This window comes from Lampetra planeri, chromosome 2 (genome assembly GCF_965212315.1).
Source record: "Lampetra planeri chromosome 2, kcLamPlan1.2.h2, whole genome shotgun sequence".
In the NCBI taxonomy this organism is placed as follows: Eukaryota; Metazoa; Chordata; class Hyperoartia; order Petromyzontiformes; family Petromyzontidae; genus Lampetra; species Lampetra planeri.
Window position 1 is genome coordinate 8,800,898 of NC_136108.1, and position 25,075 is coordinate 8,825,972.

Here is a 25,075-nt window from a genome sequence, read left to right on the forward strand (position 1 = left end):
CGGATGCAATTAAAGTATCGAGCCTGGTGCGTTCTAAACATGCGGGCAATGACCAAAGAGCGTACTGGTACGTTTCTCATCAAATAATTCGCGGGCCGTTACCAGACGAGAACAACTCGGGGAAGGAATGGAAGAGATTGCTGAGCGTCCTTTGATTAGCAGTGGGGAAGTAACGGGGCCGACATTTGCTACAATGTCGATGTTTGACCCAACGCACATTTATGAAATCAACACCGTGGAGAAATGTAACTTGTGTGAGTCTCAACCGAGATAATCTAATTCCATGAAAAGAGGCTTTGCCGAAGAGAGGCCAGATTGAAATGCCTTTTAATAACACGACTCCCTGCGCCTCGCACCTCTACTCCACCCCTCCCCACCTACATCACGGATACTTTTATACTCCTGTTCAGGGCTCCAGAGGCGAGCGCGTGCGCGCGTGTGTGTGTGTGTGAGCGTGGGCTGCGCTTGACCTCGCTTTGCCAACGCTCCACGTGCATGTGTTGAAATCTCCCTTTGTTGGCGAATACAAAGCCGACTTGGCTAGAGCAGTGTCATACACACGTGTAGAACTACGAGCGTGTACAACCTACATTTAAGTTGTGCGTTGCAAGTAACAAAACACGCTACGGGGTATGCACTCGTGTATACGTTGCGATGAGGTTTGTCGACATTTCCAGATTTGAATCGTGATGATCATTGGGAGTTGTTTGACCGTACTTTACCACGCTCGCCTGTGTGGATTTGGTGAATGGGGCGGCCCAAGCAAGAGCGGTTCGTATATCAATGTGGCCGAAAATGGAACTCGGGTGGCTGAGTTTGGAGCGCAATACCCTAACCACTACGCCACTGCTCACCCCACCGTTCATTAACACGGCTAAATATGTTTCCGCTAAAAGCTGCCTAGCGTGTGTGTGCGTGTTATTTAATCTCGGTTCACGCATAATGCACATGCATTTTGAACTTCTTTCGCACCGTACGTAGCCAACCGTGGTAATCGGAGGTGCGATGGAATAGCAACGAACTAAACACAAAAAAGCAGTTCTACAGAAATAAGTTTTCAATCTAGAAATGAGTCCTCAATCTGCCCAGTGACCTACCAGGTAAGCTAGTTAGAGTTCACCAAGGGGAGGGCCCACAGGCGGTTCAGATGTCACTCGCCACTTGTGAGACAAAGGCGGCCACGTCATTCCCCTCGTATAGTACTTGTCCCAACAGCCTGTGTAGGCTACACGGGGGATCTTTGTTTTGCATGGTTTGTGTTGCGTGTGTGCTATGTGTGTTACGTGTACACAACACACATGTATGTTTGTGTGTGTGCGGTGAGCAGTTAATGGGGAGCAATAGTGTAGTGGTTAGCATGCTGCGCTATGAACCTGGCGACCCGAGTTCGATTCCCGCTCACGGCCAACACCAGTGACGATTATCTGAACAGTTTGGGCCTCCTCTAGGTCGACTCAGCCTGAAATGAGTACCTGGTGCGGTGAGTAAACATCACCACTGGGGAGACAAAGGCGGTCGGGCGTGGTGCTGGCCACCCAATCCCTCGTGTACCGTTCCGAGGCTATATGGGGGATCTTTGTCTTTGTTCAAACATGTTTTTGTTGACTGTGTATGCTACGTGTATCTATCTGGCTGGCTGGAGAGTGTATGTACTGAATATATGTTGAGCACGCGGGGAGCGGTGGTGCAGCGGTTAGCGCGCTGCGGAACGAACCCAGCGACCCGAGTTCGATTCCCGATCACGGCTAACAGCACCCGGTGACGATTACCGGAACAGGTCCTGGGTCTTCCCTTGGTCCACTCAGCCTCAAATTAGTATCTGGTGCGCTGTGTAAACATCGTCACTTGGGAGACAAAGGCGGTCGGGCGTGGTGATGGCCACCCACCCCCTCGTGAGCAGTGCCGGCCTTCATAGGTGCTCGCTCGCAGCACTTGCCCCCAACAGCCCGTCCAGGCTATACGGGGGATCTTTGTCTTTGCAGCGCTCATCAGTCATTAACAACAGTCCCCACACACACGTGCACACACCGCTAACACACGTGGACACACACACCTTCGTGACACACACGTGGATATACACACACCTCCTGAACACACACGCCTCTGACATACACGCGTATACAAAGACAAAGGTCCCCAGTATAGCCTGCGACAGACTGTGAGGGCAAGGGCTGTTAGCGAGCACCTCTGAAGGCCGGGACTGTGGCACACGAGGGGGTGGGTGGGTAGCCAGCACCACGCCCGGCCACATTTGTCTCATTTGAGGCTGAGTCGACCAAGTGCGTTACGCATGGAGGGGGGAGGGGGGGTAACCCAAATGCGTTACGCTTGCGTATGGGGGGGAGGCTACTGACAATGTGCGCACGCATAGGAAACGGGGGGGGGGGGTGGGCGGGTGGTGAAGCCTCGATAATTATTTGTCTACATTGGCCTTCAAATGAGTTAGATAGTTAGTTATTCCTTGATCAATCTTAATTTTAGAACTTTCGTGACTGCAGGAATTATTATTTGGTTCTTTCGGTTAAGTCACGTCTAAAGATAAAATAATAAATTAAGATTGAACCACTTCTACGGGGAAGTTTTAAGCTCATCTTTTTTCTCTCTCTCTGGCGACTTGTTTTCTCTGCCTGTGTCCTCTTTAGAATGTTCACACTTAAATTCTAACTTAGCAATCTTTGAAATACGTAATCAACCAGGCTATGCGTTAATTGTGTGTTGACCGACCCTCTGTGTTGTATTACATTACATTTCGATATTTTACTAGGTTATTTAATTTTAGTGTGTCCTTCTCCTGATTTTCAGGCTTGCTTGCCGCGCCATCGTACTTGCAGCACCACGTCTGTTGACCACTCATTGATATGCTAATTTTTTCTCTAACCCCCCTCCCTCTCTCTGCCTCCGCCCCCCCCTCTGTCTATTTAAGGCCACCCCACAGAGACGATCACCCCTCTCTGTTACCTGTGTTGCTCTCGCTATGTATCTTGGTGATATCTGTCTGCTAATATGTCTGTCTATACTTTTCTGGTTAGATTGTATGTCGCTATTTCATTATACCTGATGATGATTGCTTGTGTTGCAATCGAAACGTCGTATTCTATTATTTAATTTAATTTATTATTTTATCTTTAGACGTGACTTAACCGAAAGAACCAAATAATAATTATTCCTTGATCGTTTCTGCGTGGATTAAATATCGGCCGTTCTATAGGATTCGGGGGGGGGGGGGTGTCAAGCTGTACGTACGCAGGTGGGGGGGGGGGGTCAAGCGTGCGTACAGGGAGGGGGGGGAGGGGTCAAGATTTGACAGATTTTTGCGTACCTACTAAATCGATGGCGCCCCCCTTTTCGCTGTTTGCTATCGGAAGTGACAGCAGGCCGTGTCCGTGCATTATTTTGTAATAAATCGGCATTTTGCGACCCCCACTGCCACTATGTAGCATATTATTATGTGCCAGGGACTCTATGAGATGATAGGACAATAGTCTGCGTCCTTAATTGGCATTAAGTAACGGCAAAGCAGTTATAAGTGACTCGCAGAATTGTGCGCAGTTGCGTTTACAGGACACGACTTCCCTGAAGGCATTCACCTTCAGCGAGCGCGATGCCGATCACACAACGCGGTTCGAATTCGGCCCTCGATCGATGGCTGCACCATCGCCGCACCAACGCGTCGAATAAAAAGCAAGGGACAAGCCCTTACTTACTAACAACTCCATTCTTCATTGCTGGAGGAGTTGCCCCCCCTACCTGAAAATCCTGGCTCCGCCATTGCCCCCCCCCCATCACTTTACACGGGATTCCACGCGCCTCTTAAATCGTCAACACCACGACAACTAAGGGCACCTTGTGTCGAGCCAATTGTTCTTTAGACCGCTCTTTTGTTTCCCTCCTCTCACAGATGTCCGGTAGGAGCGGGTCAGAAAGTTACAACAGCAACCAGATTGAATTGGATGGTGGCGGTGGCGCTATTGGGTAATTCACTGCACTATGAACCCGGTCACCTGAGTTCCATTCCTTGCTACGGATAACATCAGTGGTGAGTGACCGGTTCGGTATCCCCCCCCCCCCAACACCCCTTTCATCAACCAGCACGGACCAGCGTGGTGAAGTATGCTAAAGAGTTCCTCGACTATCAACGGACGTGGGTGACGTTTCCATCCAGTCAAGGCCGTAGCCATGGAGTCAACATTGGGGGGGGGGGGGACCAAATCTTCCTGGGGTCCCCCCCCCCCAGAAAAAAAAAATCTATATTTGAAAAATAATTTCCAGCCAAAAAATATTTAAAAAATTCACTATCACATGGGATGGACTTTTCATTTTATTTTTTACAATAATGTCTAATAGTGTATTGTTTTTTCTTGTTTTACCTTTTCTTGTTTCATTGTATGTAATGGCAGAGATTAGGGATTCACAAAGTACAACCATAACCACAATCATATGAACAGAAATCTATGCATTGTTATATGAAGACAAGTCCAGATATTGTGACCAAGGTTTAGCAAATAGTTGTTTTTATTTACATAGCATCGTAAATGTTTTTAACAAAAAAATGTTTCATAGCAATATATTGCCGGTTGGAGCCGGTTGGAACCTATCACGACAGCAGTGCATACCGACTGTGGTGGCACCTTTCACTACAGCAGTGCATACTGTGGTTTTACCTGGTTTCATTACAGCAGTGTATACCGACTGTGGTGGTATCTGTATGATTACAGCAGTGCATACCGACTGTGGTGGCACCTGTTATCACTACAGTAGTACATGCTGACCCTATCTATCTTACCTATAAAAGGGAAATTTGTGAATGTGTCTGTTCGAAATGTTTAGCGTACTTTCCGACATGCAACAAACTTGAAATTTGGCATGTGGGTAGCTTCCAGACTGTACACAATGCAAAAAGTATAAAAATTGACTTTTGTATTTGGGGGGGGGGGGGGGGGGGAATGACCATGACGTGTGTGGGGTCAACCCGCATACAGGACTGGCGAGAATCGATATCTGGTGAGCGTTTGTGGTATCGATTAAACGGGAATAGGCCAATTCAAAAGAAACCTTTCCATTGCGCAATTTAAAGAATCGAATCTTGGCGCGCGAGCATAAGCTGTTTTTATCCACCGCGCGTTGGGTTTTATTTTATTTTTAATTAATGAGGTAATGATCAAAGTTTTCTTTTCATTTGTATATGTTATGTTTTTAAGTTTTGAGAAGTTTTAAAATGTATTTTATTCCCCGGGCAATGCCGCTTATTTCCCGCTAGTAGCAGTATATATCGACTCTATAGCACAAAGTCCTCACCTGACAGTGCCGTGGTGAGGCCTAGTCCCGTGCAGAGCCCCCGGCCTCACCTAGATTGCCCAGCCGGCCGAGGCTGGGGGCTGGGCCGCTACCCCCACCCACCATCCCCCGCCCGTGCTACAAACACATTCCTGCGGAGGGAGCTGGTAGGAACGTTGGGTTGCTCGGTCAATGGCCAGGGTCAACGGCGGCGTGGTGTATTCCGCAAATATGCCCGACTGTGAGGGCGGGCACAAGCCGGTGTGAGTAGGTTAAACGTTGAGTTTTATAAGGGCACCACGGGGTGACCAGCCCCTCCCCACCCAGCTCCACCCCTCCCACCCCCCGCCCAGCCCCTCCCCACCCAGCACCTCCCCACCCAGCCCCTCCCCACCCTCCCCACCAGCCCCTCCCCACCCAGCCCCTCCCCACCCAGTCCCTCCCCACCCTCCCCACCCAGCCCCTCCCCACCCAGTCCCTCCCCACCCAGCCCCTCCCCAACCTCCCCACCCAGCCCCTCCCCACCCAGCCCCTCCCTGCACGACGGACGGACACAATAATCCCCTGTGGGCTGGTGTAACCAGGAGGTTCCTACCAGTATAATACTATCTAAGCGCTATAATAGTAGTATCTATCTAACCTATAGTAGTAAGTGCACACATTGGGGTGGGGGGGGGCAGAGGACGTAACACTTTGATGAATTTAGCGCTGCGCGTGCGTTGCAAGGGGCAATACCGGTCAGCTTGAGCGGCGCGGGGAAATAATAAAATATAGAAAAATCGCACTCAATTGTTAATTAAACTACTTTCAAGTTTACGGATAGGAAAACGGAATAGGCTATGCCCACCGCGAGGCTTAGGGCGTGCGGCCTGGCAATTTTTTTTACGTCCACCCCACCGTTCGAGAGCCAAATCCCTCGCAGGCGCGCGTACGCAGACGGACAGACAGACTGTACGCACATGGCGTGTGCAAGTGACTCGTGTAGATTCCGCGTGCATGTTAATGTGGAGCCAACATTTAATTTCCATGCTTGGATTTACAGGACTAAGCCGCGTGGATGAAAGCTGGGGTGTGGGGGTGGGAGGGTAGTGGGGGTAAGGAGGGTGGCCCGTGGGGATATGGGGGGTGTAGGGGCTAGGAGAGGGCTGTGAGGGTGTGTGGGGAGCAGGTGACGAGTGAGAGAGATGTGGTCCACACGAAGTGTGCCGCGGCTTTATCCACCCCGCTGCTGGTCAAGAACCTTGCGGGTTCGTGCGGTGGAGTGAAAGCGACGAGGGGTGGAGGGTGCTGGGGGGGAGCTGGTGTGCGGTACGGGATGGATTGGAATTGTGGTGTGCGCTTGAGTGGAGATTGGGTTGAGCACGGGATGTGATGGATGTGAGTGTTCGCTGGATTCTGCGCGTGTGTGTCAGCGGGGAGCGGTGGTAAAGTGGTTAGCTCGCTGCGCTGCGAACCCGGCCGACGGAGATCCATTCACGCTCACGGCCAACACCAGTCACGAATATCTGAACTCGTCCTGGGCCTTGCCTCGGTCGACTCAGCCTCAAATGAGTACCCGGCGCGGTGCGTAAACATCGACGCTGCGGGGCCACCGGCCTCCTCGTGTGCGCGTGCCAGCAAATATAGGGGCTCGTTTAGAGCACTTGCCCCGAGAGAGAGAGCGTGCCAAAGGCGATACGCGTGGCCTTTTGTCTCGTGAGTAAGCGAGGAGGAACGGGGTGGATGGGAGAGTGCGGTGCTCCACTGCGGGTTGGGTGGAGCGAGTGATAAGGTGGACGCGATGAGCGGCGGGGTGGGATGTGGCAGTGCACCGAGGGGTTTGTGTGTCCCGTGAGGGTCCGCAGGGAGCGACGTGGGGGGCTCTGGTCACGTGAGAGAGCCCGGGTCACAGCTGCGCTTACTGGAGCAGAAGAGGAGAGAAGGGATGCGGTGGGGATGGGGGGGGGGGCAGTGGGGTCCGAGTTGGGGGGGGGGGGTGCTGATATCTATGAGACATTTTTGCCAGCATCAAGACAATGAAAAACAATAAGAATTGGCTTTACCGCTTCTGGAAATGAAAAAGGAGTTGAGATGTTCAAACAAAAAACTGAGCACCTCTTGAAAGGCATCAAATCTCCATTAATCACACATACTTGTGACAAAAACATGCAAACAAACATGCTCTGATTATAATATATGGCATTGTCTTTGAAACGGATTGGCCTACACCAGAGACAGCCGTCTACATGGCCTGGTCCCACCAGCGTGAGGACCAGAGAACGCAAACAGGCAGAAGTCCAAAGGCAATGCTCGTATCAAAGTATGAACAGCTCGGATTGGGCAGTTATATATCTATGGGAGCGAGATGGAGAGATAGCGATGGGGGGAGGTAGTAGGCGCGGTGGATAAAGGGGGACAAGGAGAGAGTGGTGGGATAGAGCGAGAGATTACGATGAAGAGGAGTGATGGGGAGGCACAGGCGGGAGAGATGAACACGTGATGTGTTGATGCCCTGTGTAACTACGACGCATGCATAAGGTTGTGTGTACCGTCTATGTACGTGTATCTGTATCCCTGCATCTCTCCGTGTGTGTCATTCACCGTGTTTATCTCTTGTATGTATATACAACTTCTTTCGTACCGTACGTAGCCAACCGTGCGAATCTCTCCCTTTCTCGTTCTCTCTGTTTGTGCCGCTGTCTCATTTGAGACTCGTGTTTTCTATCTCTAGAGCTGTCTCCGCGTCTCTCTGTGTGTCTTTAGAGCTCCCTACAACCCCGTATGCACAAGGCTATGGTTATTTTACTTTGGTCTTATTAATTTATATTTGTTTCGTGGTAATTCGTTGGAGGCACCCATAATACATATTCATACCGGTCAGCCCCTTATCAGTGCCTTCCTTATTACAGACCAATTCACATCTTATCGGTCACCCCGTGCCTTTATAAATCTCAACGTTCATCCTACAAAGTCCCATCACAAGGGAGAATCACAAACAAATAGACATGTTTTTTTCTGCTCGTATTGAAAGGGCTGTACGCCGTATCGACCTGAAAACTAAATTTCTCTGTACAAGAATATGGATAAACCGTTGACAGATATGAATATTGCACTTTTAATCGTTAGAAAGACTTCATAGTTATCCTTGAGCGAGTCATTACATAACTCTAATGACGTTACACCGACATAACTGTGTGTGCCCAGGAAAGTCTCACTGAATCTCAAGACACCTTTGTTTTCGATGAAGTGTCCTGCGACATTTGGATGTGAAGCCAATTCCATCCATAATTTAAACGTGTCACTGCTCTGACGTCACTGCAGTGCACCGTGGCAAAGACGTTTCCAGAAGCGGTTCCATGAGAGACGGACACGATCACACCCACACACGTGTACCCAGACACACACGTGCACACAGACACACACGTGTACCCAGACACACACGTGCACACAGACACACACGTGTACACATATATGTGTGTGCACATATATGTGTACACGTGTACCCAAACGCACACATGTACCCTAAATACGCGTGGAAATGTATGGGCTTAATTTAAGCCGGCTCTGTCTGGATTAGGGTTAAAATCGTGTTTCTCACGTTGAAAAATGAAATCGATTACCGGTCTGCCACACGTGTTAAATTGGCTCACGAAAAAAACATACGTACAGTTATTTACCCTTTCATCTGACAAAACCCTGGACACCACATCCAGTTATACATCTCGATGTGGCTGAGGATATACTTGTTAAGTTATGTCTCGAAGGCCCACTCCAGTGAAGCCTCGCCACAGTTTAATTCACATAACCGCCGTTCACCACGGCGCTTGTGGCGTTCGAGGTGCACTTTGCGGCCACGTGAAGTGTCGTAGGCCCGCATTGACAGGAGGGCACGAAACAGACTCAGGTGCTATGGGTTGACTGACTGAGATGTCTGGCAGATGCACCAACTGTGTTGGCCACGGTGCAAACTCTGTGCGCTTTAGCCGCCTGGCGCTCCGCTCGTTGTCGTGAGCGTCGCTCTCCTGCCCTCCGTTGTTGCTCCTCCACACGGAACGAGCTTGACACCGGCAAGTTCAATCAGCTCCACATCATTCTGCACCGCATCAGCTCCGTCTCTTCTCTAGCGCCTATTGCGCCCGTTTAGCCCCATCTATCCGGCCGAACAGAAGCTGATTGGGCATGCGGTGGCTGGGCATGCGGGTCTACGTGGCCCAGCCGACCCAGCCTCGCTTGCCATATATATGAGTACTGCACTGCATGAGTGAGTACTACCGTTGAGTGACTTTTAATGAATGAGCGAGTGAGTCCGTGAATTAATGAAAGAGTGAGCGAACGAGTGAACTGACCACCGGTCTGGTGAGGAGTGATCAACAGTTCGGGCCCCGGGTTTAAAATAGCGTGGTCTCCGCTCCCTATAAGGGTTCTCTCCCTTCTCCCCTACGCGCTCTGCACCCCCCTTTCTCCACCGCACTCCACTCTCCCCACCGCTCTCCTCCACTCTCCCTCCACTCCTCTCCCCACCGCTCTCCCCACCGCTCTCCTCCACTCTCCCTCCAGTCCTCTCCTACCCTCTCCCCGCAGCTCTCTCCTCTCCCCACCGCTCTCCCCACCGCTCTCTCCTCCCATCTCCCCATCGCTCTCTCCTCCCATCTCCCCACCGCTCCTAATGTGGAAGCGACGCGCGGCGCGTGCCGCGTCGGGCTGGGTGGCAGGGACGAGTGGCGACAGCGCGGGGGAGAGTCGAGAGAGAACGAGGGGAGAGAGTTTGGAGAGCGAGGGGAGCGAGTTTGGAGGACGAGGGGAGAGACAGGGGAGAGAGATTGGAGAGCGAGGGGAGAGACAGCGGAGAGTTTGGAGAGCGAGGGGAGCGAGTTTGGAGAGCGAGGGGAGAGACAGCGGAGAGTTTGGAGAGCGAGGGGAGAGAGATTGGAGAGCGAGGGGAGAGTTCGGAGAGCCGGGTGCGAGTGAGAGAAGAGTCGAACAAGCAGGCGAGGAAGGAGAGGCTGAGCTCACCTCATCAGGGAACACTCGATACGCTCCTCACTGGCGGAGAGATACGCAACAGGGACGGCGTCATGAGTTCTTCGGAAGAGGTGGATGAAGAGGTGACGCTACAGGAACAGGAGGAAGAGGACGAGGGGGAGGAGGAGGAGGAAGAGGTGATGGCTGAACTGCGGTGGAACAGAGGGCGTGCAGGTGGAGGTTGTCCACTTCGATTGCAGAGGAGTGGGGGACGAGGGCTAGGAGTGAGGAGGTTGGCCATGGGTAGTTCAGAAGAGTGTGTGGTTGAATTGTGGTGCGTGGTTGGTGTCTTGTGACTGGAGACATCGAAGCGATGATACTCTACGCTGCTCCTGACGCGGTTGTCTGGCTTCGACCACCTGAACGTGACATTGTGGTTGTGCCTCTGCGTCGACCATCATCATACGAACGATGAAGAAGAAGCTTGCGACTGAACTGTGGTGGTGGATTTGTGATGGTAGTGGGGGTGGGGGTTGTGCTGTGGGTGGTGACGGAGCGGGGGCGTGTGGTTGGTTTATGGTGGTGGTGGTTGTGCTGTGAATTGTCGTTGGTTTGTTGTGGTTCGTGTGTTGTGGTGATCGTGCTGTGTGGGTTGTGGTGGCGGAGGGTGTGTGGTTGGTTTGTTGTGGTTGGTTTGTTGTGGTTCTGTGTCGTGGTGGTGATTGCGATGTGTGGTTGTTTGTGGGAGAATGTGTGTGGTTGGGGTGCGGTGGTGGTTGGGTTGTAGTGGTTCGTGTGTTGTGGTTCGTGTGTTGTGGTGGCGATTGTGGGTGGTGCTCTGGGTGGGTGCTGGGGGTGTGTGTGGTTGGATTGAGTTTCTAAATAGCTGGCGCCGAATTTGACACTCGCACCTGTGCACAAAGCACCTATTTATCCACGTGTAACTAAGCATGCTTGAGGTTACGCTGGTCGTCTCAACATATTTTATCCATTACCTATTTACTCTGTGTGTACATTCATCATCATCACCACCACCACTACGGTTGTCGTTCAGTTTATAATGATCATAATCCATATCATTATCATCATCATCATTATTCACCAATCCATCATCGCCATAATTTTTCACTCGACCTTCCACTTCATTAGCACATTAATCATTACTGGACAATCACTAGCAGCGTCATCTTTGGCACAGCAAGCGTCCTCATTATCATTGCCCGATCATAATCATCGTGCAGATCTTTTTCAAAAATGATCAATTCTCTTTTGAGTGAATATGTTTCTTGTGCGGAGGAGTCGGAATACAGTGGGTGGCACGTGAAGCTCCCCCCTACGGACGGATTCACAAACCCACATCCCCACGCCGGTTCAGATGCAGCGCCTGCGTGCACGGGAGTTTTGCGAATCGTTGCGTGATCCACCAACCCCAAAGCGTTGGATCACAGGCGCGCGAGTGGTGCTGACCACGTGACGACCCGCATTGATTACGCTCCAAGACGCAGCGCTGAACTTTAGCCAGAGATGGCCGGTTGGCGACCCAGTCAATGAGAAATTCTGCACCCGGCACACCACATCAAGTATCCCTCGCGCTATGCCTTGGCTACTAATCACGTCCATACTGCAATCTAGCAGCGACTCGGAATATATAGTGATACATTAATCTCCGCTAAGACTGATTGAAAACACATCGCGTCGCCCATCACGTCCCCTCCCCCGTGTGTCGAACCACGGCTGTAAGACAGCCAATAACTGGCGTTAGAATACGCGTGAGCCAATAGTCAACATAGTGTGGCTTGTGCTAAAATGCATGTGGGTTCACGGTAACAACGACGCTATGTTCACACGGAGTGCAAACGCGAAATATTTGTGCGTTAATGCGCCAGATGTTGATGTTGGCGAGTGGATAAAAAGATCCATAACAGCCGTGTGAGAGCACTCAGCCGGCGCTGCTGAGATGTTGGGGTTTAGCCCTGAATCTGGTTCTCTCTCTCTCCCATGGGGTTCATAATGGATGTGTTAGAAAGACTGATCCAGCATCGCTAAGATTCTGGGTTCAAGCGCTGGGTCTCTGTCTCTCATTGTTGACATTGGCCGTGTCAGAGACACCGAATCCGCATCGCTGAGTTCCTGGGTTCGAACTGAGCTCGAGCCATCTGCGATGAAACAGGGTTCTCAAGTGTAGCGAGCTGATGGTGCAGACAAAAAAAAACACCCGTCACATTAAATGAGACGCTGTCTTTCCGACAGCCCTGTTCTTCACCTGAGGACGGCTGCTTGCGTTGTGGCAGAAACGTCGTGAGAATTGTATTTTATTATGTTTTATTGTTATTATTTTATTATTTCCCTTCTACGTGATGACTTTACTGAAAGAACCAAGAAGATGAATCCCTGCAGTCACGAAAGCTTTAAATCGAAAAATTAAATGAGTGTTTCCTGCACGCGATAAATCCAGCTCTTAGAATGTAAAAGTTTGATTTTTGTCTTGATTTGAAGCTTTCGTGACTGCAGGAATCCATACCCTTTGGTTCTTTCGGTAAAGTCACGTGGGTAGAAAAATTAAATAAAACAACTCACGACGTTTCGATCGCAACACAAGCGATCATCATCAGGTGGAACACCCACAGCCAGAAAATGCTGAGGTAGGCGCCTTCAGAAAGGTGAGAGACTCGATCATGTGAGCCTTCTTGTCTCGTCGTCTGTTAAAAGCTCTCACAGATCTGTGGAAACCCTCCCCGTTGCGGTGGCTCAATCTTGTTTGAGCCACCGTGGTATTGAGCAAGCGAGCAAGCGAGAAAGTCGCGTGAAGAATTTTTTGTTTTTATTTACGCGTGGCCACGTGTCCCCTGGTTACACGAACACTCGAATAAACAAGAGCATATTTGGACTTCTTTTCAGAGTTCACAGCGCCGAGCTGTAACCGCAGAGATCCTGGTCTTTGTACCCAGGTTCTCAAGTGTCGTCCGGACGAGACCGGTGACGAAGTGGCGGCCAAAGGAGGGGAACGCGTCCAAGACAATGACAGCCGCGAAGATGAAGCTACGATATCGATTGGTGTGCAGGCGTGAGACGGGGTGGAATCTGCACCGGACCGTGATAGACGGTGATTGCATTGAGGAGGGATTTCAACACGAGAGTGATAATCGTGATCAAGTGTGGCGAGTTCATCTCGGGAGCCTGGTCACCAAGGACTGAACGAAGAAGTCCGTCACTTTGCATTTGGTTCTGCGCTTTTGAGCGAAACCCAGACGCACACAAAGGCCCCCGATAGCCGTGCAGACTCTTGCGAGCACATATTAAGGGCCGCACGGCATACGAGGGGATGGATGCGTCCCCCGTTCCATGCCCGGCCTCCTCCGTCAACCCCTAGTACTGATGTTGTGTTTCGCAACAGGTAGGCCTAATCATACGAGACTGAGTCGATATATGGGTGGCCCGGGACTGGTTGAGATCATCACCACTGATGTTGATTGTGTCCGGGAATCGGAGCAGTGCTAAACCCCGCACGCTATCGCTCCTCAGACAAAGATAAAGATCCCTCGTATAGCCTTAACAGACTCTAGGGGCAAGTGCTGTTAGCGAGCACCTATAAAGGCCGGCACGGCACACGAGGGGGTACGTGGCCAACACCACGCCCGGCCGCCTTTGTCTCCCCAGTGGCGATGTTTACACACCGCACCAGGTACTCATTTGAGGCTGAGTCGACCTAGGGGAGGCCCAGGACCGGTTCAGATAATCGTCACTGGTGTTGGCCGTGAGCGGGAATCGAACCCGGGTCGCCGGGTTCGTAGCGCAGCGCGCTAACCGCTACACCACCGCTCCCCACGAGACAAAGATCCCCCGTAAAGCCCACACAGGCTGTTCGGGCAAGAGTCATTCGTGCACCGATTCCCGGACACAGTTAAAATCAGTGGCGATTATCTCAACCGGTTATGGGCCTCTTCTATGTCAACTCGACGTGAATGAGTCGTTATGCAAACATCGCCACTGGGGATACTAAGGCGGTCGGACGAAGTTCTGGCCATATCACCCCCCCCCTCGTGCGTCGTCCCGGCCTTCATAAATAAGCAGGCATCACGCCTCGTTCCAATATTTGGCCCTCCACACAAACACAAAAAATCGACCTATTTACACAGCCACACGCATTTGCACAGGTAAGTCCTTCGTAGGATCTCCACAGACACAAACAGCCGCACACGCGCAAGCTCTCACTGCCGTGCACGGAGCAGCGCGAATGACGGAGCAAACAAGAGGAACAAACAGACAAGGGCAAACATGTGACGGGGATGAGTCCATTGTGTTTAGTTTCGAGTCGCGCTTACGGCGACCAATCTCCTCCCTCCCTCCCTAAACCCTCCTCCCTCCCTCCCTCCCCCTCCTCTCGCCGCGTGGACGCGCACACGCGCGCCCGTGCGCGCTCCCTGCCCGAGTGGGCGAGAGGGAGCGGGCTGGGTGCCGTCCCGCGGGCGGAGTGCTCTCTGCTGACTGACCGGCTGTCGACACGGAGGCGCTTCGCTGCCCGGGTGGGTGCCACAGTGGCCGGGGATCCCAACTGCCTTGGTTTCTGACCGCACAGCTGCTTTCTTCCCGACTGCTTGATCGCCGAGCACCTGCGTCGTCTCGGTCGACTGACCGAGTGCTGCACTATACTCTTAGTTTTTTCGGTAAAGTCAGGTAGGTAAAAAAATTAAATTAAAATTAATAAAAATAAAATAATATTTTTTTTACCTACGTGACTTTACCGAAAAAACTAAGAGTATGAATCCTTGCAGTCACGAAAGCTTCAAATCTAGAACGAGTGCTGTACTGCCTGCCTGGCTCCTGATTGCCGGTGCGCGAACGTGTCCCTGACTACCTCTGCCCCCCCTCCCCTCCCCGTTCACCGCAGGTCCCCACGACGCCGCCGCGCCGCCTCGACCCCGCGATGCCGAGCCGCGGCCCCGGCGACCCCATGCCCCGGGGAGGCCCTGAGCCGGAGCGAGGCGGGTACGCGTACGCGTACACGTGCGCGCAGCACCCGCGCGAGCTGCTGCGCGCTCTGCACTCCTTCTACCAGCACGGCCTCTTCTCGGACATCACGCTGGAGTGCTGCGGGCAGCAACAATCTCCTGCTCCTCCTCTTCTTGCATCACCACCTCACCATCCATCTCCCTCGTCGCCCCCGTCCCCGACGACGGCCGCGCGCCGCTCGTTCCGCTGCCACCGTGCTGTGCTGTCCGCCTGCAGCGCCTACTTCCACGCGATGTTCACGGCCGACATGCGCGAGCGACGCTTCTCGCGCGTCGTGCTGCCCGCCGTGGAGCCCGACGTCATGGAGACGCTCCTGCGCTTCGCGTACACGTCGCGCGTCTCCATCACGGAGCGCAACGTGCAGTCCCTCCTGGCGGCCGCCGACCTTCTGCAGTTCGGCGCCGTCAAGGCGGCGTGCGAGCGCTTCCTCGTGCGCCGCCTCGACCCCTCCAACTGCCTGGGGCTGCTCGCCTTCGCCGAGACGCACGCGTGCCGCCGCCTGGAGCGCGAGTCGCGCCGCCTCTCCGCCTCCGCCTTCCAGGAGGTTTGCGCCGGCGACGAGTTCCCCGAGTTGGAGGCGCGGCGCCTGCGCGCGCTCCTCTCGCGCCGGGACCTGGAGGTGGCGAGCGAGGAGGCGCTGCTGGGCGCCCTGGCCGCGTGGGTGGCGCACGACCCGGGCAGCCGCGCCGCGCTGCTGCCGGAGCTGCTGGAGATCGGCGTGAACCTGCGGCTCCTCGACACCGCGCTGGAGGAGGCGCTGGCGACAGCGGCCGCGGGCGCTGCGTCCACGACCGAGGCGCTGCGCTCGGCGCTGCGCGCGGCCGTGCTGGGACCGTGCCCTCGCGTGGAGCGCGCCTGCTCCGCTGAGCTCTACGTGGTGGGCGGCTACCACTGGCGGCCCCTGGCCGAGGTGCACGCCTGGCGGCCCGGGCAGGACGCGTGGAGTGCAGGGGCCGCGCTGCCGGAGCGCGCGCTCGAGAGCTACGCCGTGGCAGCGCTGGGGGCGCGCGTGTTCGTGAGCGGAGGGTACCGCGGCGAGCGCGTGGAGGAGGCGCTCGCCTCGCTCTGGGTCTACAGCTGCGAGCGAGACCGCTGGACCCCCGGGCCGCCCATGGGGCTGCCGCGCTACTGCCACTGCGCGGCCAGCGCGCTCGGATGCGTGTTCGCCATGGGGGGGTTCAGGGACGGGGCCCCCGCCAGGGACGCGGAGCGCTACGACCCCTTGAAGCGCGAGTGGACGGCCATTGCGAGCATGGAGCACGGTGAGAGCTCGTGCTCTCTAGGGGAGGGGTGGGTGGGGGTGGGTTACATGGTATGTGTGAGTGGTTATAGGCCGCTGATTGTCATCAATAATTATTGGGGACGATAACAGTGGTGATGTATGTATGTACAGGTTGTTGAACTTCTTTCGCACCGTACGGTGCTAACCGTGCTAATGGATTTGTTGATGGTACGTGTGTGCATGTGATGTTTCTTTCGCTATGAGTGAGGTTGAGCATATTTTTTACGTGATGACGATGATGACGAAGAAGAAGATGATGGAATGGCCTTTGACAGTGATCACAGTGGCGCTGATGTGAATGGGTTGATATTGACAGCCCGCTGATTATTCCAACAATGCCGTTGTTGATGGTGGACAGGGGGGGGTGTAATGGTGTTGTTTGACGGCCGATGATGTCAGTGGGAGATTGTTGATGTTGGGAGGCCGCATCGGGTCGTGGATTTTTCCACCGTCTCCATGTAAATATGAGACGTGCAAACGTCACAGAATCTCCCCTCGCTTCACCCCAGCGTGGCGCGGTGCTCAGCTTCTCTGAATTTAGCGGTGGAAAAACTCGACTTTTCCCGTGGACGGGGGCTGCTGTCTCAAAAGAACGGTCACTTAATTTGCAGAACGCGGTTCCTAATGAATCATGACGTGGTGTCGTAAGGCCATAGTTTCACCCTTGTGTCAGATAACGGCTCTGGAAAACGTTTTTACTGTTGTTTAATACGAAGCCACTGCAGCTATGCACTTTTAAGTCTAGATTGAAAACTCATTTTTCCCGAACTAATTTTTGTGTCTAGTTTGTTGTCCTTCCCCCGCACCTCCGATTAGCACGGTTGGCTATGTACGGTGTAAAAGAAGTTCAACACACTGTACATACATACACGTTGACGCTTGTTGACCCAGGACACATTCTTGCTGAGTATGAAAATATTTTTTAGGAGGATGTTGCTAAGATTTCACAGTTTCCCAATTCAGTAAGTGTTTCCAATTTGGATCATAACGGCGACAACGCAATGACCGTTGTGTCGGCCATTGTGCAGCAAACGGCGCGTGGGGCGCCACGGTGGCGAGATGTTAACTACCTCGCTTGTTAGACAGGAGGTCGTCGGTTCGATTCTGACCCTGACGCCTGTGTATTTAGAGTTTCGATGCTCTCTCTCCCCGTGTTCGCGTGGATTGTTCTCCGGTTCCCCCGGTTTTTTTCTTCCGCATTTAGAATCAACATGCGTTTAGAGTATATTTGGCTGCTATACATTTCCACACGATAAGCCACTTTGTTGAGACATCATTTGTTGCCAAGTCGCTTCTGAAAATGAGCTAGAGAGCTCAGTAGGCCTTACCTGGTAAAAAAAAGACAGTTTGGCTTGACATTATTCTCATTACTCCTGCAGTAATATCCAGGGCGGCCTTCCGGATTAGAACCGCCAATCTCTGCAACAAGCGGCGAACGCGCTACCGCTAGCCACGGCACTGCCCATGGTGTCACATGAGAAGAATCAGACGTTTATTTCCCGAGTGAAGCCCATTGAGCCAAAAATCTCTCTTTCACAAAAATGTAATCGAGTTTGTTCAGTGTTTCACGTATGCGTTGGTCGTGTGCATGTGAAAGTGTTGTATGTAAGTGTTGTGTTTGCATGTGCTATACGTGTTAGCGCTGTGGTCTTGGGTGTACAGTCACGATTCTATTATCTGAACGGATCCTGGGCTTCCCCTAGGTTGACTCAGCCTCAAATGAGTAACCCGGTGCAGTGTGTAAACATTGGAGACAAAGGGGCCGGGCGTGGTGCTGGCTACCCACCCGCTCGTGTGCCCTGCCGGCTTTCATAGGTGCTCGCAAACAGCACTTGCCCCAACTGTTTGGTAAGGGCTAAACGTGAGATCTTTGTTATTGTTGTTGTGTTTATTCTCCCAGGTGTGGGTAACGCGACTGCGTGCTCGTTCAGGGACTGCATCTACGTGATTGGGGGGCACTCAGGCTGCCCCGGGGGGTCTTCACTGGGACACGTGCAGGCCCACCACGCGGAGCGGAACCAGTGGAGCTCGCTCACTCCCTGCCCTCATCCCGGTACCTCCAGCAGCAGCATCATCATCACCATCAGTCAATCCATCATGATTATCATCATCATCATCATCGTGATCATTGCTCAACCCATCGTCATGATCAATCAACCGGTATCATCATCATCATCCCAATCACGATCATTGATCCATCATTATCATCGCAAACAGTGGTTAATTTATTATTATCAATATCATAGCCATCATGGTAGTTGGTCAACTTATTTAACATTATCATAAACATCATCGCAGGATTATCACATCTGCTGGCCCATTATCATGACCATCACCATCGGCAAAAGTGGCATCCTCAATCAACATCCTCATCGTGGTCATGATCATCACCATCACCCGTCAATCCATGATCGTCATCATCGTGGACAAACACGATGTGTCTTGCTGTTCAACCTATTATTGGGGCGGCAATTTAAATGATGATGATCATGATCATAATAACGATTATGAGGAGTGAAGCGGTGTCGCAGTGGGGCACCATGGTGACGAGATGTTAACTACCCCGCCTGGTATGCAGGAGGTCGTGGGTTCGTTCCCGAACCCGATGATTCCTGTATATTTGAAGTTTGCATGTCTCGCTCCCCGTGGTTGCGTGGATTTTTCACCGGTTCCACCCGTTTTTCCCTCTACATTTAGAATCAACGTGCGTTTAAAGTATTTAGCTACTAAAAATGTGCACGTGATAAGCCACTTCGTTGAGCTATCATTCATGGTCGAGGTCGCTTCTGAAAAAGAGCTACGTAGCTGAGTGGGCCTTCCCTCTTCTTCTTCCACGCGTGTGTCCCACTCGTCAGCGGTCCGCTGTCCTTGCCAACCTTCTCCACGCTGCCCTGTCCTGCGCCATTTCTCTTTACGCTCCTCGGGCCACCGTGTCCGATCGCACCACATCGCCCCCCACCTCTTCCTCTGCTGCCTTCCTCTTGATCTATTTCTTTCCACTTGCATCACTTGCACCTTCTGACCCACATAATTTACCTGTTGTCTCTCCGCATGACCGAATTGCACCAGAGCCTTTTCTCTCTTATCGTCTCTGTGATTTCTACCGCTTTGAGTCTTCCTCTCACTTCTTCATTTCTCACCCTGTCCGTCCTTGTTAAACCCAACATCCACCGCAACATCCTCATCTCTGTGACTGCCATAGCTTGGCCCTCCCTCTTTCTTGTGCCCCAGCACTCGGCCCCATACAACAGCACCAGCCTCACCACCGTCAGACTTTGTTCGACTGATCCTAAACCCATTCCCTTCAATCTTTTGCACCCAGATCTTCAAATCATCTTCCACTACCCCTCTGCTTTCACCACAGAGCACTATGTCGTCTGCAAACAGCATACAGTTGGGGGGGGGGCTCCCTCTGAATACATCTCGTCAGTGTGTCCAGCACCAGGATGAACAGGAAGGGGCTCAGGGCGGAACCTTGCTTCACTCCCGCTTTGACGTGAAAGTTATCAGATCGCACAGCTGCGTCGCACGTGCATGTCCCCTCCTTCATACATATCCTGGATCAGCCGCACATATGCCTCAGGAAAACTTCATCTCATACACCACCAGATGAGCTCTCTAGGCACCCTGTCGTACGCTCTCTCTAGATCAGAAAGCGCCACACGCAGGCCCCGTCTCTTCTCTCTGGACTTCTCCATCTACACTCTGTGCAAAGATCGCATCCATTGTTGACCTTCCCTGTCCGAATACAAACTGACTCTCGCCAATATCCATGGGCTCCCTCAGTCTCCTCTCTATGATCCTTCCCCAGAGTTTCATGATGGGACTCGTCAATGCTATTCCTCTGCAGTTCCCACACTCTTGTACATCGCCTTTCCCTTTAAAGATGGGAACCAATGTACTCTCTCTCTTCACGCACCAGGCATTTTTTTATCCATCCAGATTTTCCCAAATAGCCCCATCAATATTTAAACACCCATTTTCTCCCATTAATTTAAACACATCAATTGGGATCTCATCTGGCCCCACTGCCTTTTAATGTGTCATGCTCCCCAGAGCTTCCGCCACCTCTTCTCTGGTTATAGTCTCTGCAACTATCTTCTTGGTTCTTTCGGTAAAGTGACTTTACCGAAAGAACCAAGAAGATGAATCCCTGCAGTCACGAAAGCTTTAAATCGAAATTTATCTGCAACTACTTCAATTCCTTGATGTTCCTCAACCATTTCGCGTCTTGGGTTTTCCACATTCAGCAACTTCTCAAAGTACTCTTTCCAGCTATCTCTAACATGTATATAATCCAAGATTGTTCGTCCGTCACTGTTCTTCGCGACATGCACATGGTCGATGGCCCTGGTTTTTCGGGCTCTTGCCAAACGGCATACCATCTTCACGCCTTCTCTGCTGTCAAGCTTCTGGTCGAGTTGTGCAAATGCTGTTTGTTTTGCCACTGCTACCACCTCGCTTTGCCTCTCTTCTCGCTGCCAGGCATTCATCCAGATGGCCCTTCTCTCCCCTGTTCTGTCACTTCCCTGGTGAAGTAAAAAAAAAATGCTTATAGTTTATTTTATTGCACTTGTTGGACTGAACCTAGCGATCCGAGTTCAGTTTCCAGCCACGGGCAACGTCAGTGGCGAGTGAAATCTGAACCGATGATGGTCGGTGCGGCACGGCGAAGAGCCGCACTGGCCCACGTGGTTAAGTTCATGGTGAAACAAACCCCCTCGTGACCTGCACGCAGCACGTGGCAGCCTTTATCGGCAGTGAATTGACAAAGGGCTGCTAATGACCTATCATTTAATAATTATGACCGAACAGGCAACGCTACTCGTATATCATGGACACACACACACACCCGCAAACAATAATAGCGCACACAGATACAATAACGGCACGCGCAGACACACCACGGACACCCTAAGCAAACGGACCGTGCCCCTCAAGTGGGTGTCAGGTTCTCCACACTGAGCTGCGCTCTTGATGAATTTTCCATAAGGTGTCGCGTTCTGAGGGAACACGATGTATGTGCTCGCGTGCGCGTGCGTGCGCGTGTGCGTGTGCACGTGCGTGCGCGTGTGCGTGCGTGCGTGCGTACGCGTGCGTGTGTGCGCTCCGAGCCACTCGCGCCTCACCGGCTCCCACAGAGGGTGGCGGGCTCGTGGTGAGGAGCGGGGGGTGAGCAGGGGGCACGTAAAGATTCACCAACCCCATGACCACCACCTCACCTCAGCCCGCCAGCAGTTACGAATAGATCATGTGACTGACGTCTCATTCAACATATCCGTCTCTCTGCAAAGGTTAATGAACACAAGTACGGCAATACCCCGGTTAACGTCGGGGGGGGGGGGGGGGGATACGTTCCTCAAAGTTGCGACGACGTATATCGAAACGACGTAAATCCAAAGCGATTTACAGGGGAGGGTGGTGGAGGCGAAGGGCCGAGGAGGCGACGGATAACGAGAGAGGACGGGCGATGCTGTCAGCGACGTAAGTAGCGGGGTTGAGGCGACGCATTTTCGGTTAGCGGTGCCATTGGCAAAGCGACGACGTGCTCGCGAAACGACGTGAAATGGGGAGACGTAAATAGGGGGTACGGCTGTACTGCGTACACTATTGTACTCGGCCCATCAGCCCCACGGTGTTTCTGAGAGTGAACACTTTTAGCAGCGTTGTTCCAGTGCTGTACATGAACACTATAATCTTTGGTTCTTGCGGTAAAGTCACGTATGTGGAAATAAATAAATAACTGAATTACGACGTTTTGGAGGCTTCCGTCATCAGGTGGGAACCAACAGTAACATTTTTTTTTTACTGCAGTGGGCAGAGAGAGCTGTATGTGACAAGTGATTATATCGGTATTTTTATTTTATTTTCACCGACGTGACTTTACCGACAGAACCAAAGATTATGGATCCTTGCAGTCACGAAAACTTCAAATCTAGAATTACATGAAAACTCTCGGTCGGTTTCGACATCCAGTAACCGACTAGCTTGTATTAGTTAGATTAATTTTCACAATTTGGGGGGGTCATGGTTTTATTCCATCATTGATTCTGTGTCCAGTCAGCACCTACCTACACGCATTTATCTAAAAGCAGGTGTGGGTATGTCTTTGCTTGTGCAGTGCGAGCGCGCAGTACTCTGTTTCACATCGATCCTGCCGGTCACATTTGTCTTTTCTGTATTGAACTGTCGCATTTGTGCTGCCTGTATAATCGTCCGTATGATCTTTCTCATCGCCGCGGTTTATCTCATCGGTGTAGTCCGTCAACTTGTGTTCTTCTGTCCGACTTGTCTGCACTTTGCCCTCTGTATTGTCAAGTCTCATGTGTACTGTCCCATTGGCCGATACAAATAACGCGTTAAGACAGTCTGTTCTCGTATAAAAGCGTGTTTTCATCACGCGAGTTGGATAAAACGCGATCGAGTGAACAGAACTACGTCACCCGAGTCGGAACAAGCGGCTGTGCGGCTGCCTCGGCGGAGCATCACACAACGGCAGTGGGATGCTGCTGGATCCTTATAGATCTACCCAAGCGCCTCAGTCTTTGTTTGCCCTGCGTTACGCATCCCGCGTGTTATCGCGGACTGTGCTTTACCGCATATATTATTTATTATAACGCGATTTTTCCAATAAACGCGGTGTTCTTCAGGAAAGCAATTGCCGCGATATCGGAGAACAGACTGCATGTAGAGGACTGCAGAGCTTGGACAATTATTTGGTAGCGCCGGCTCATCGCCTGGCTGCTGCTCCTGCTGCTGCCCTTCATGTCACTCGCCTCTGGTTCCCCCTCGCGCGCCTCTGCACTGTTCTCTCCCTCGCTGGAGAGCGAGCGAGCGAGCGAGATAATTATTTAGTTTTCTCTGCTGGCCTCGTTCAATTTCATTCGTCAGCCTAAAGCGTGCATCAGAAACGCGGTCATGCATTTTGTTCGCGGATCGTCGGCATGAGAATCGATGTCAATAGATGAACCGGTTCATGAGTGCGATTGCCCCCCCCCCACCTCCTCGATGTCTTCTTCAACGCGGTGCCGCTGTGTGAGCTCACGCGGGCACTCGTAGGAAGTTCTCGTATCCACCACGCACAGGGTGACTTTAGATTACACGTGGTGTTTCCTAACCTCGATCATGACGCAACACTCACTCTCACCCTGACTTTAACCCCAACTCTAACCCTTGTAGACCTCTGGTGGTTTGTTCATCAATGAGAAGTCGGTGTCCATGGAGTTCCCACCGCATCGCAGCGGCAGGCTAGCTATCTTTGGTTTTCTCGCACTCTCTGCACGAATGCAAAGATTCAGGTTTCAGACTTGCAAATCGAATGTTTGCATGTGTTGGTGTGTTTTTGCATACGTGCGAGCGTGTGTATTCAGTACACGTGTCTGTGTGTGTATACATACAGTTAGTTACATCATCTGCGCAACGGCGCGCGGAAGCTGCTTGGCCTGCCGTTCCAAACAAAGCTCTGTGGTTGGGTCTTCTCCGCTGCGAGTTATGCACGCACTTCTCAATGCCCACGAAACGTCGACCCAATTATACAGGAACGCCTGTGCTAGTTTGAAACGTTCATGCTGGCCTGACTAAAGTCCACTCCGGGTTTAACCAGGCTAGATTGTGCGGTGCGCTCACAGATCCTTGAACGATCTGGATACATTCCCATCGGTGAGCTCCTCTGGCAGGCGAGGCTGCGTTGGCTGGGTCACGTAGCCCGGCATGCCCAGGGACCGCGTGCCCAGTCAGCTTCTGTTTGGCCGGATCGAGATGGAGTTGACGCGGCACCAGGAGGACGTGGAGCTAAGCGACCTTCCCGGTGACCGGCACCGGCGGTGTCACGGTCGGCCTCTGCGGAGGAGGTTCGCGAAGGACGCCACTGGGCAGCTGGGAGGCAATCGCTCTCCCAACAGCAAACTCCCACTCCGCTCACCTGCTATGCATCTCACACTCACCCCCCGAATGCCACCCGACTCAACCCCTCCCTCCCTCCCCCCTCCCAGAGTACGGCCTCTGCTCGGCGGTGCTGGGGGGCCTGATCTACGTGCTGGGGGGCCACAGCGCCCACGTGGACGTGTACGACCCCGAGCGCGGAGAGTGGCGCCCCGGGGGGGTCACCGTGGAGCGGCGGCTCGAGGGGGGCTGCGCGGCGCTGGGCGGACGCCTGCTCGTCACGGGGGGCTACTCGGCCGAGCGGGGGGCCTACCTGCAGAGCGTGGAGGCGTACGACCCCCGCTCCGGCGTCTGGGCGCTGGCCGGGGCACTGCCGGGGCCCATGCGCTCCCACGGCTGTGTGGTGATTCACGGCGTGTGACGGGGGGGGGGTAGTGTGGGTGGGTGGTAGGGGGTGGGGTAGTGTGTATGGGAGGTAGGGGGTGGGGTAGTGTGGGTGGGTGGTAGGGGGTGGGGTAGTGTGGGTGGTAGGGGGTGGGGTAGTGTGTGTGGGTGGTAGGGGGTGGGGTAGTGTGGGTGGGTGGTAGGGGGTGGGGTAGTGTGGGTGGTAGGGGGTGGGGTAGTGTGTATGGGTGGTAGGGGGTGGGGTAGTGTGGGTGGGTGGTAGGGGGTGGGGTAGTGTGGGTG

At 52.8% G+C, this 25,075-nt stretch overlaps 1 protein-coding gene across 1 annotated transcript; it reads left to right on the forward strand.

Moving 5' to 3' along the window:
• The first annotated feature begins 15,112 nt into the window (after nucleotides 1–15,112).
• On the forward strand, nucleotides 15,113–24,809 carry KLHL23 (kelch like family member 23). The gene is made up of 3 exons (XM_078605819.1): nucleotides 15,113–16,487; nucleotides 18,408–18,560; nucleotides 24,499–24,809. Exons 1-3 carry the CDS (start codon nucleotides 15,140–15,142, stop codon nucleotides 24,807–24,809), a joined length of 1,812 nt encoding a protein of 603 aa, XP_078461945.1. The 5' UTR covers nucleotides 15,113–15,139.
• Nucleotides 24,810–25,075: the final 266 nt, after the last annotated feature.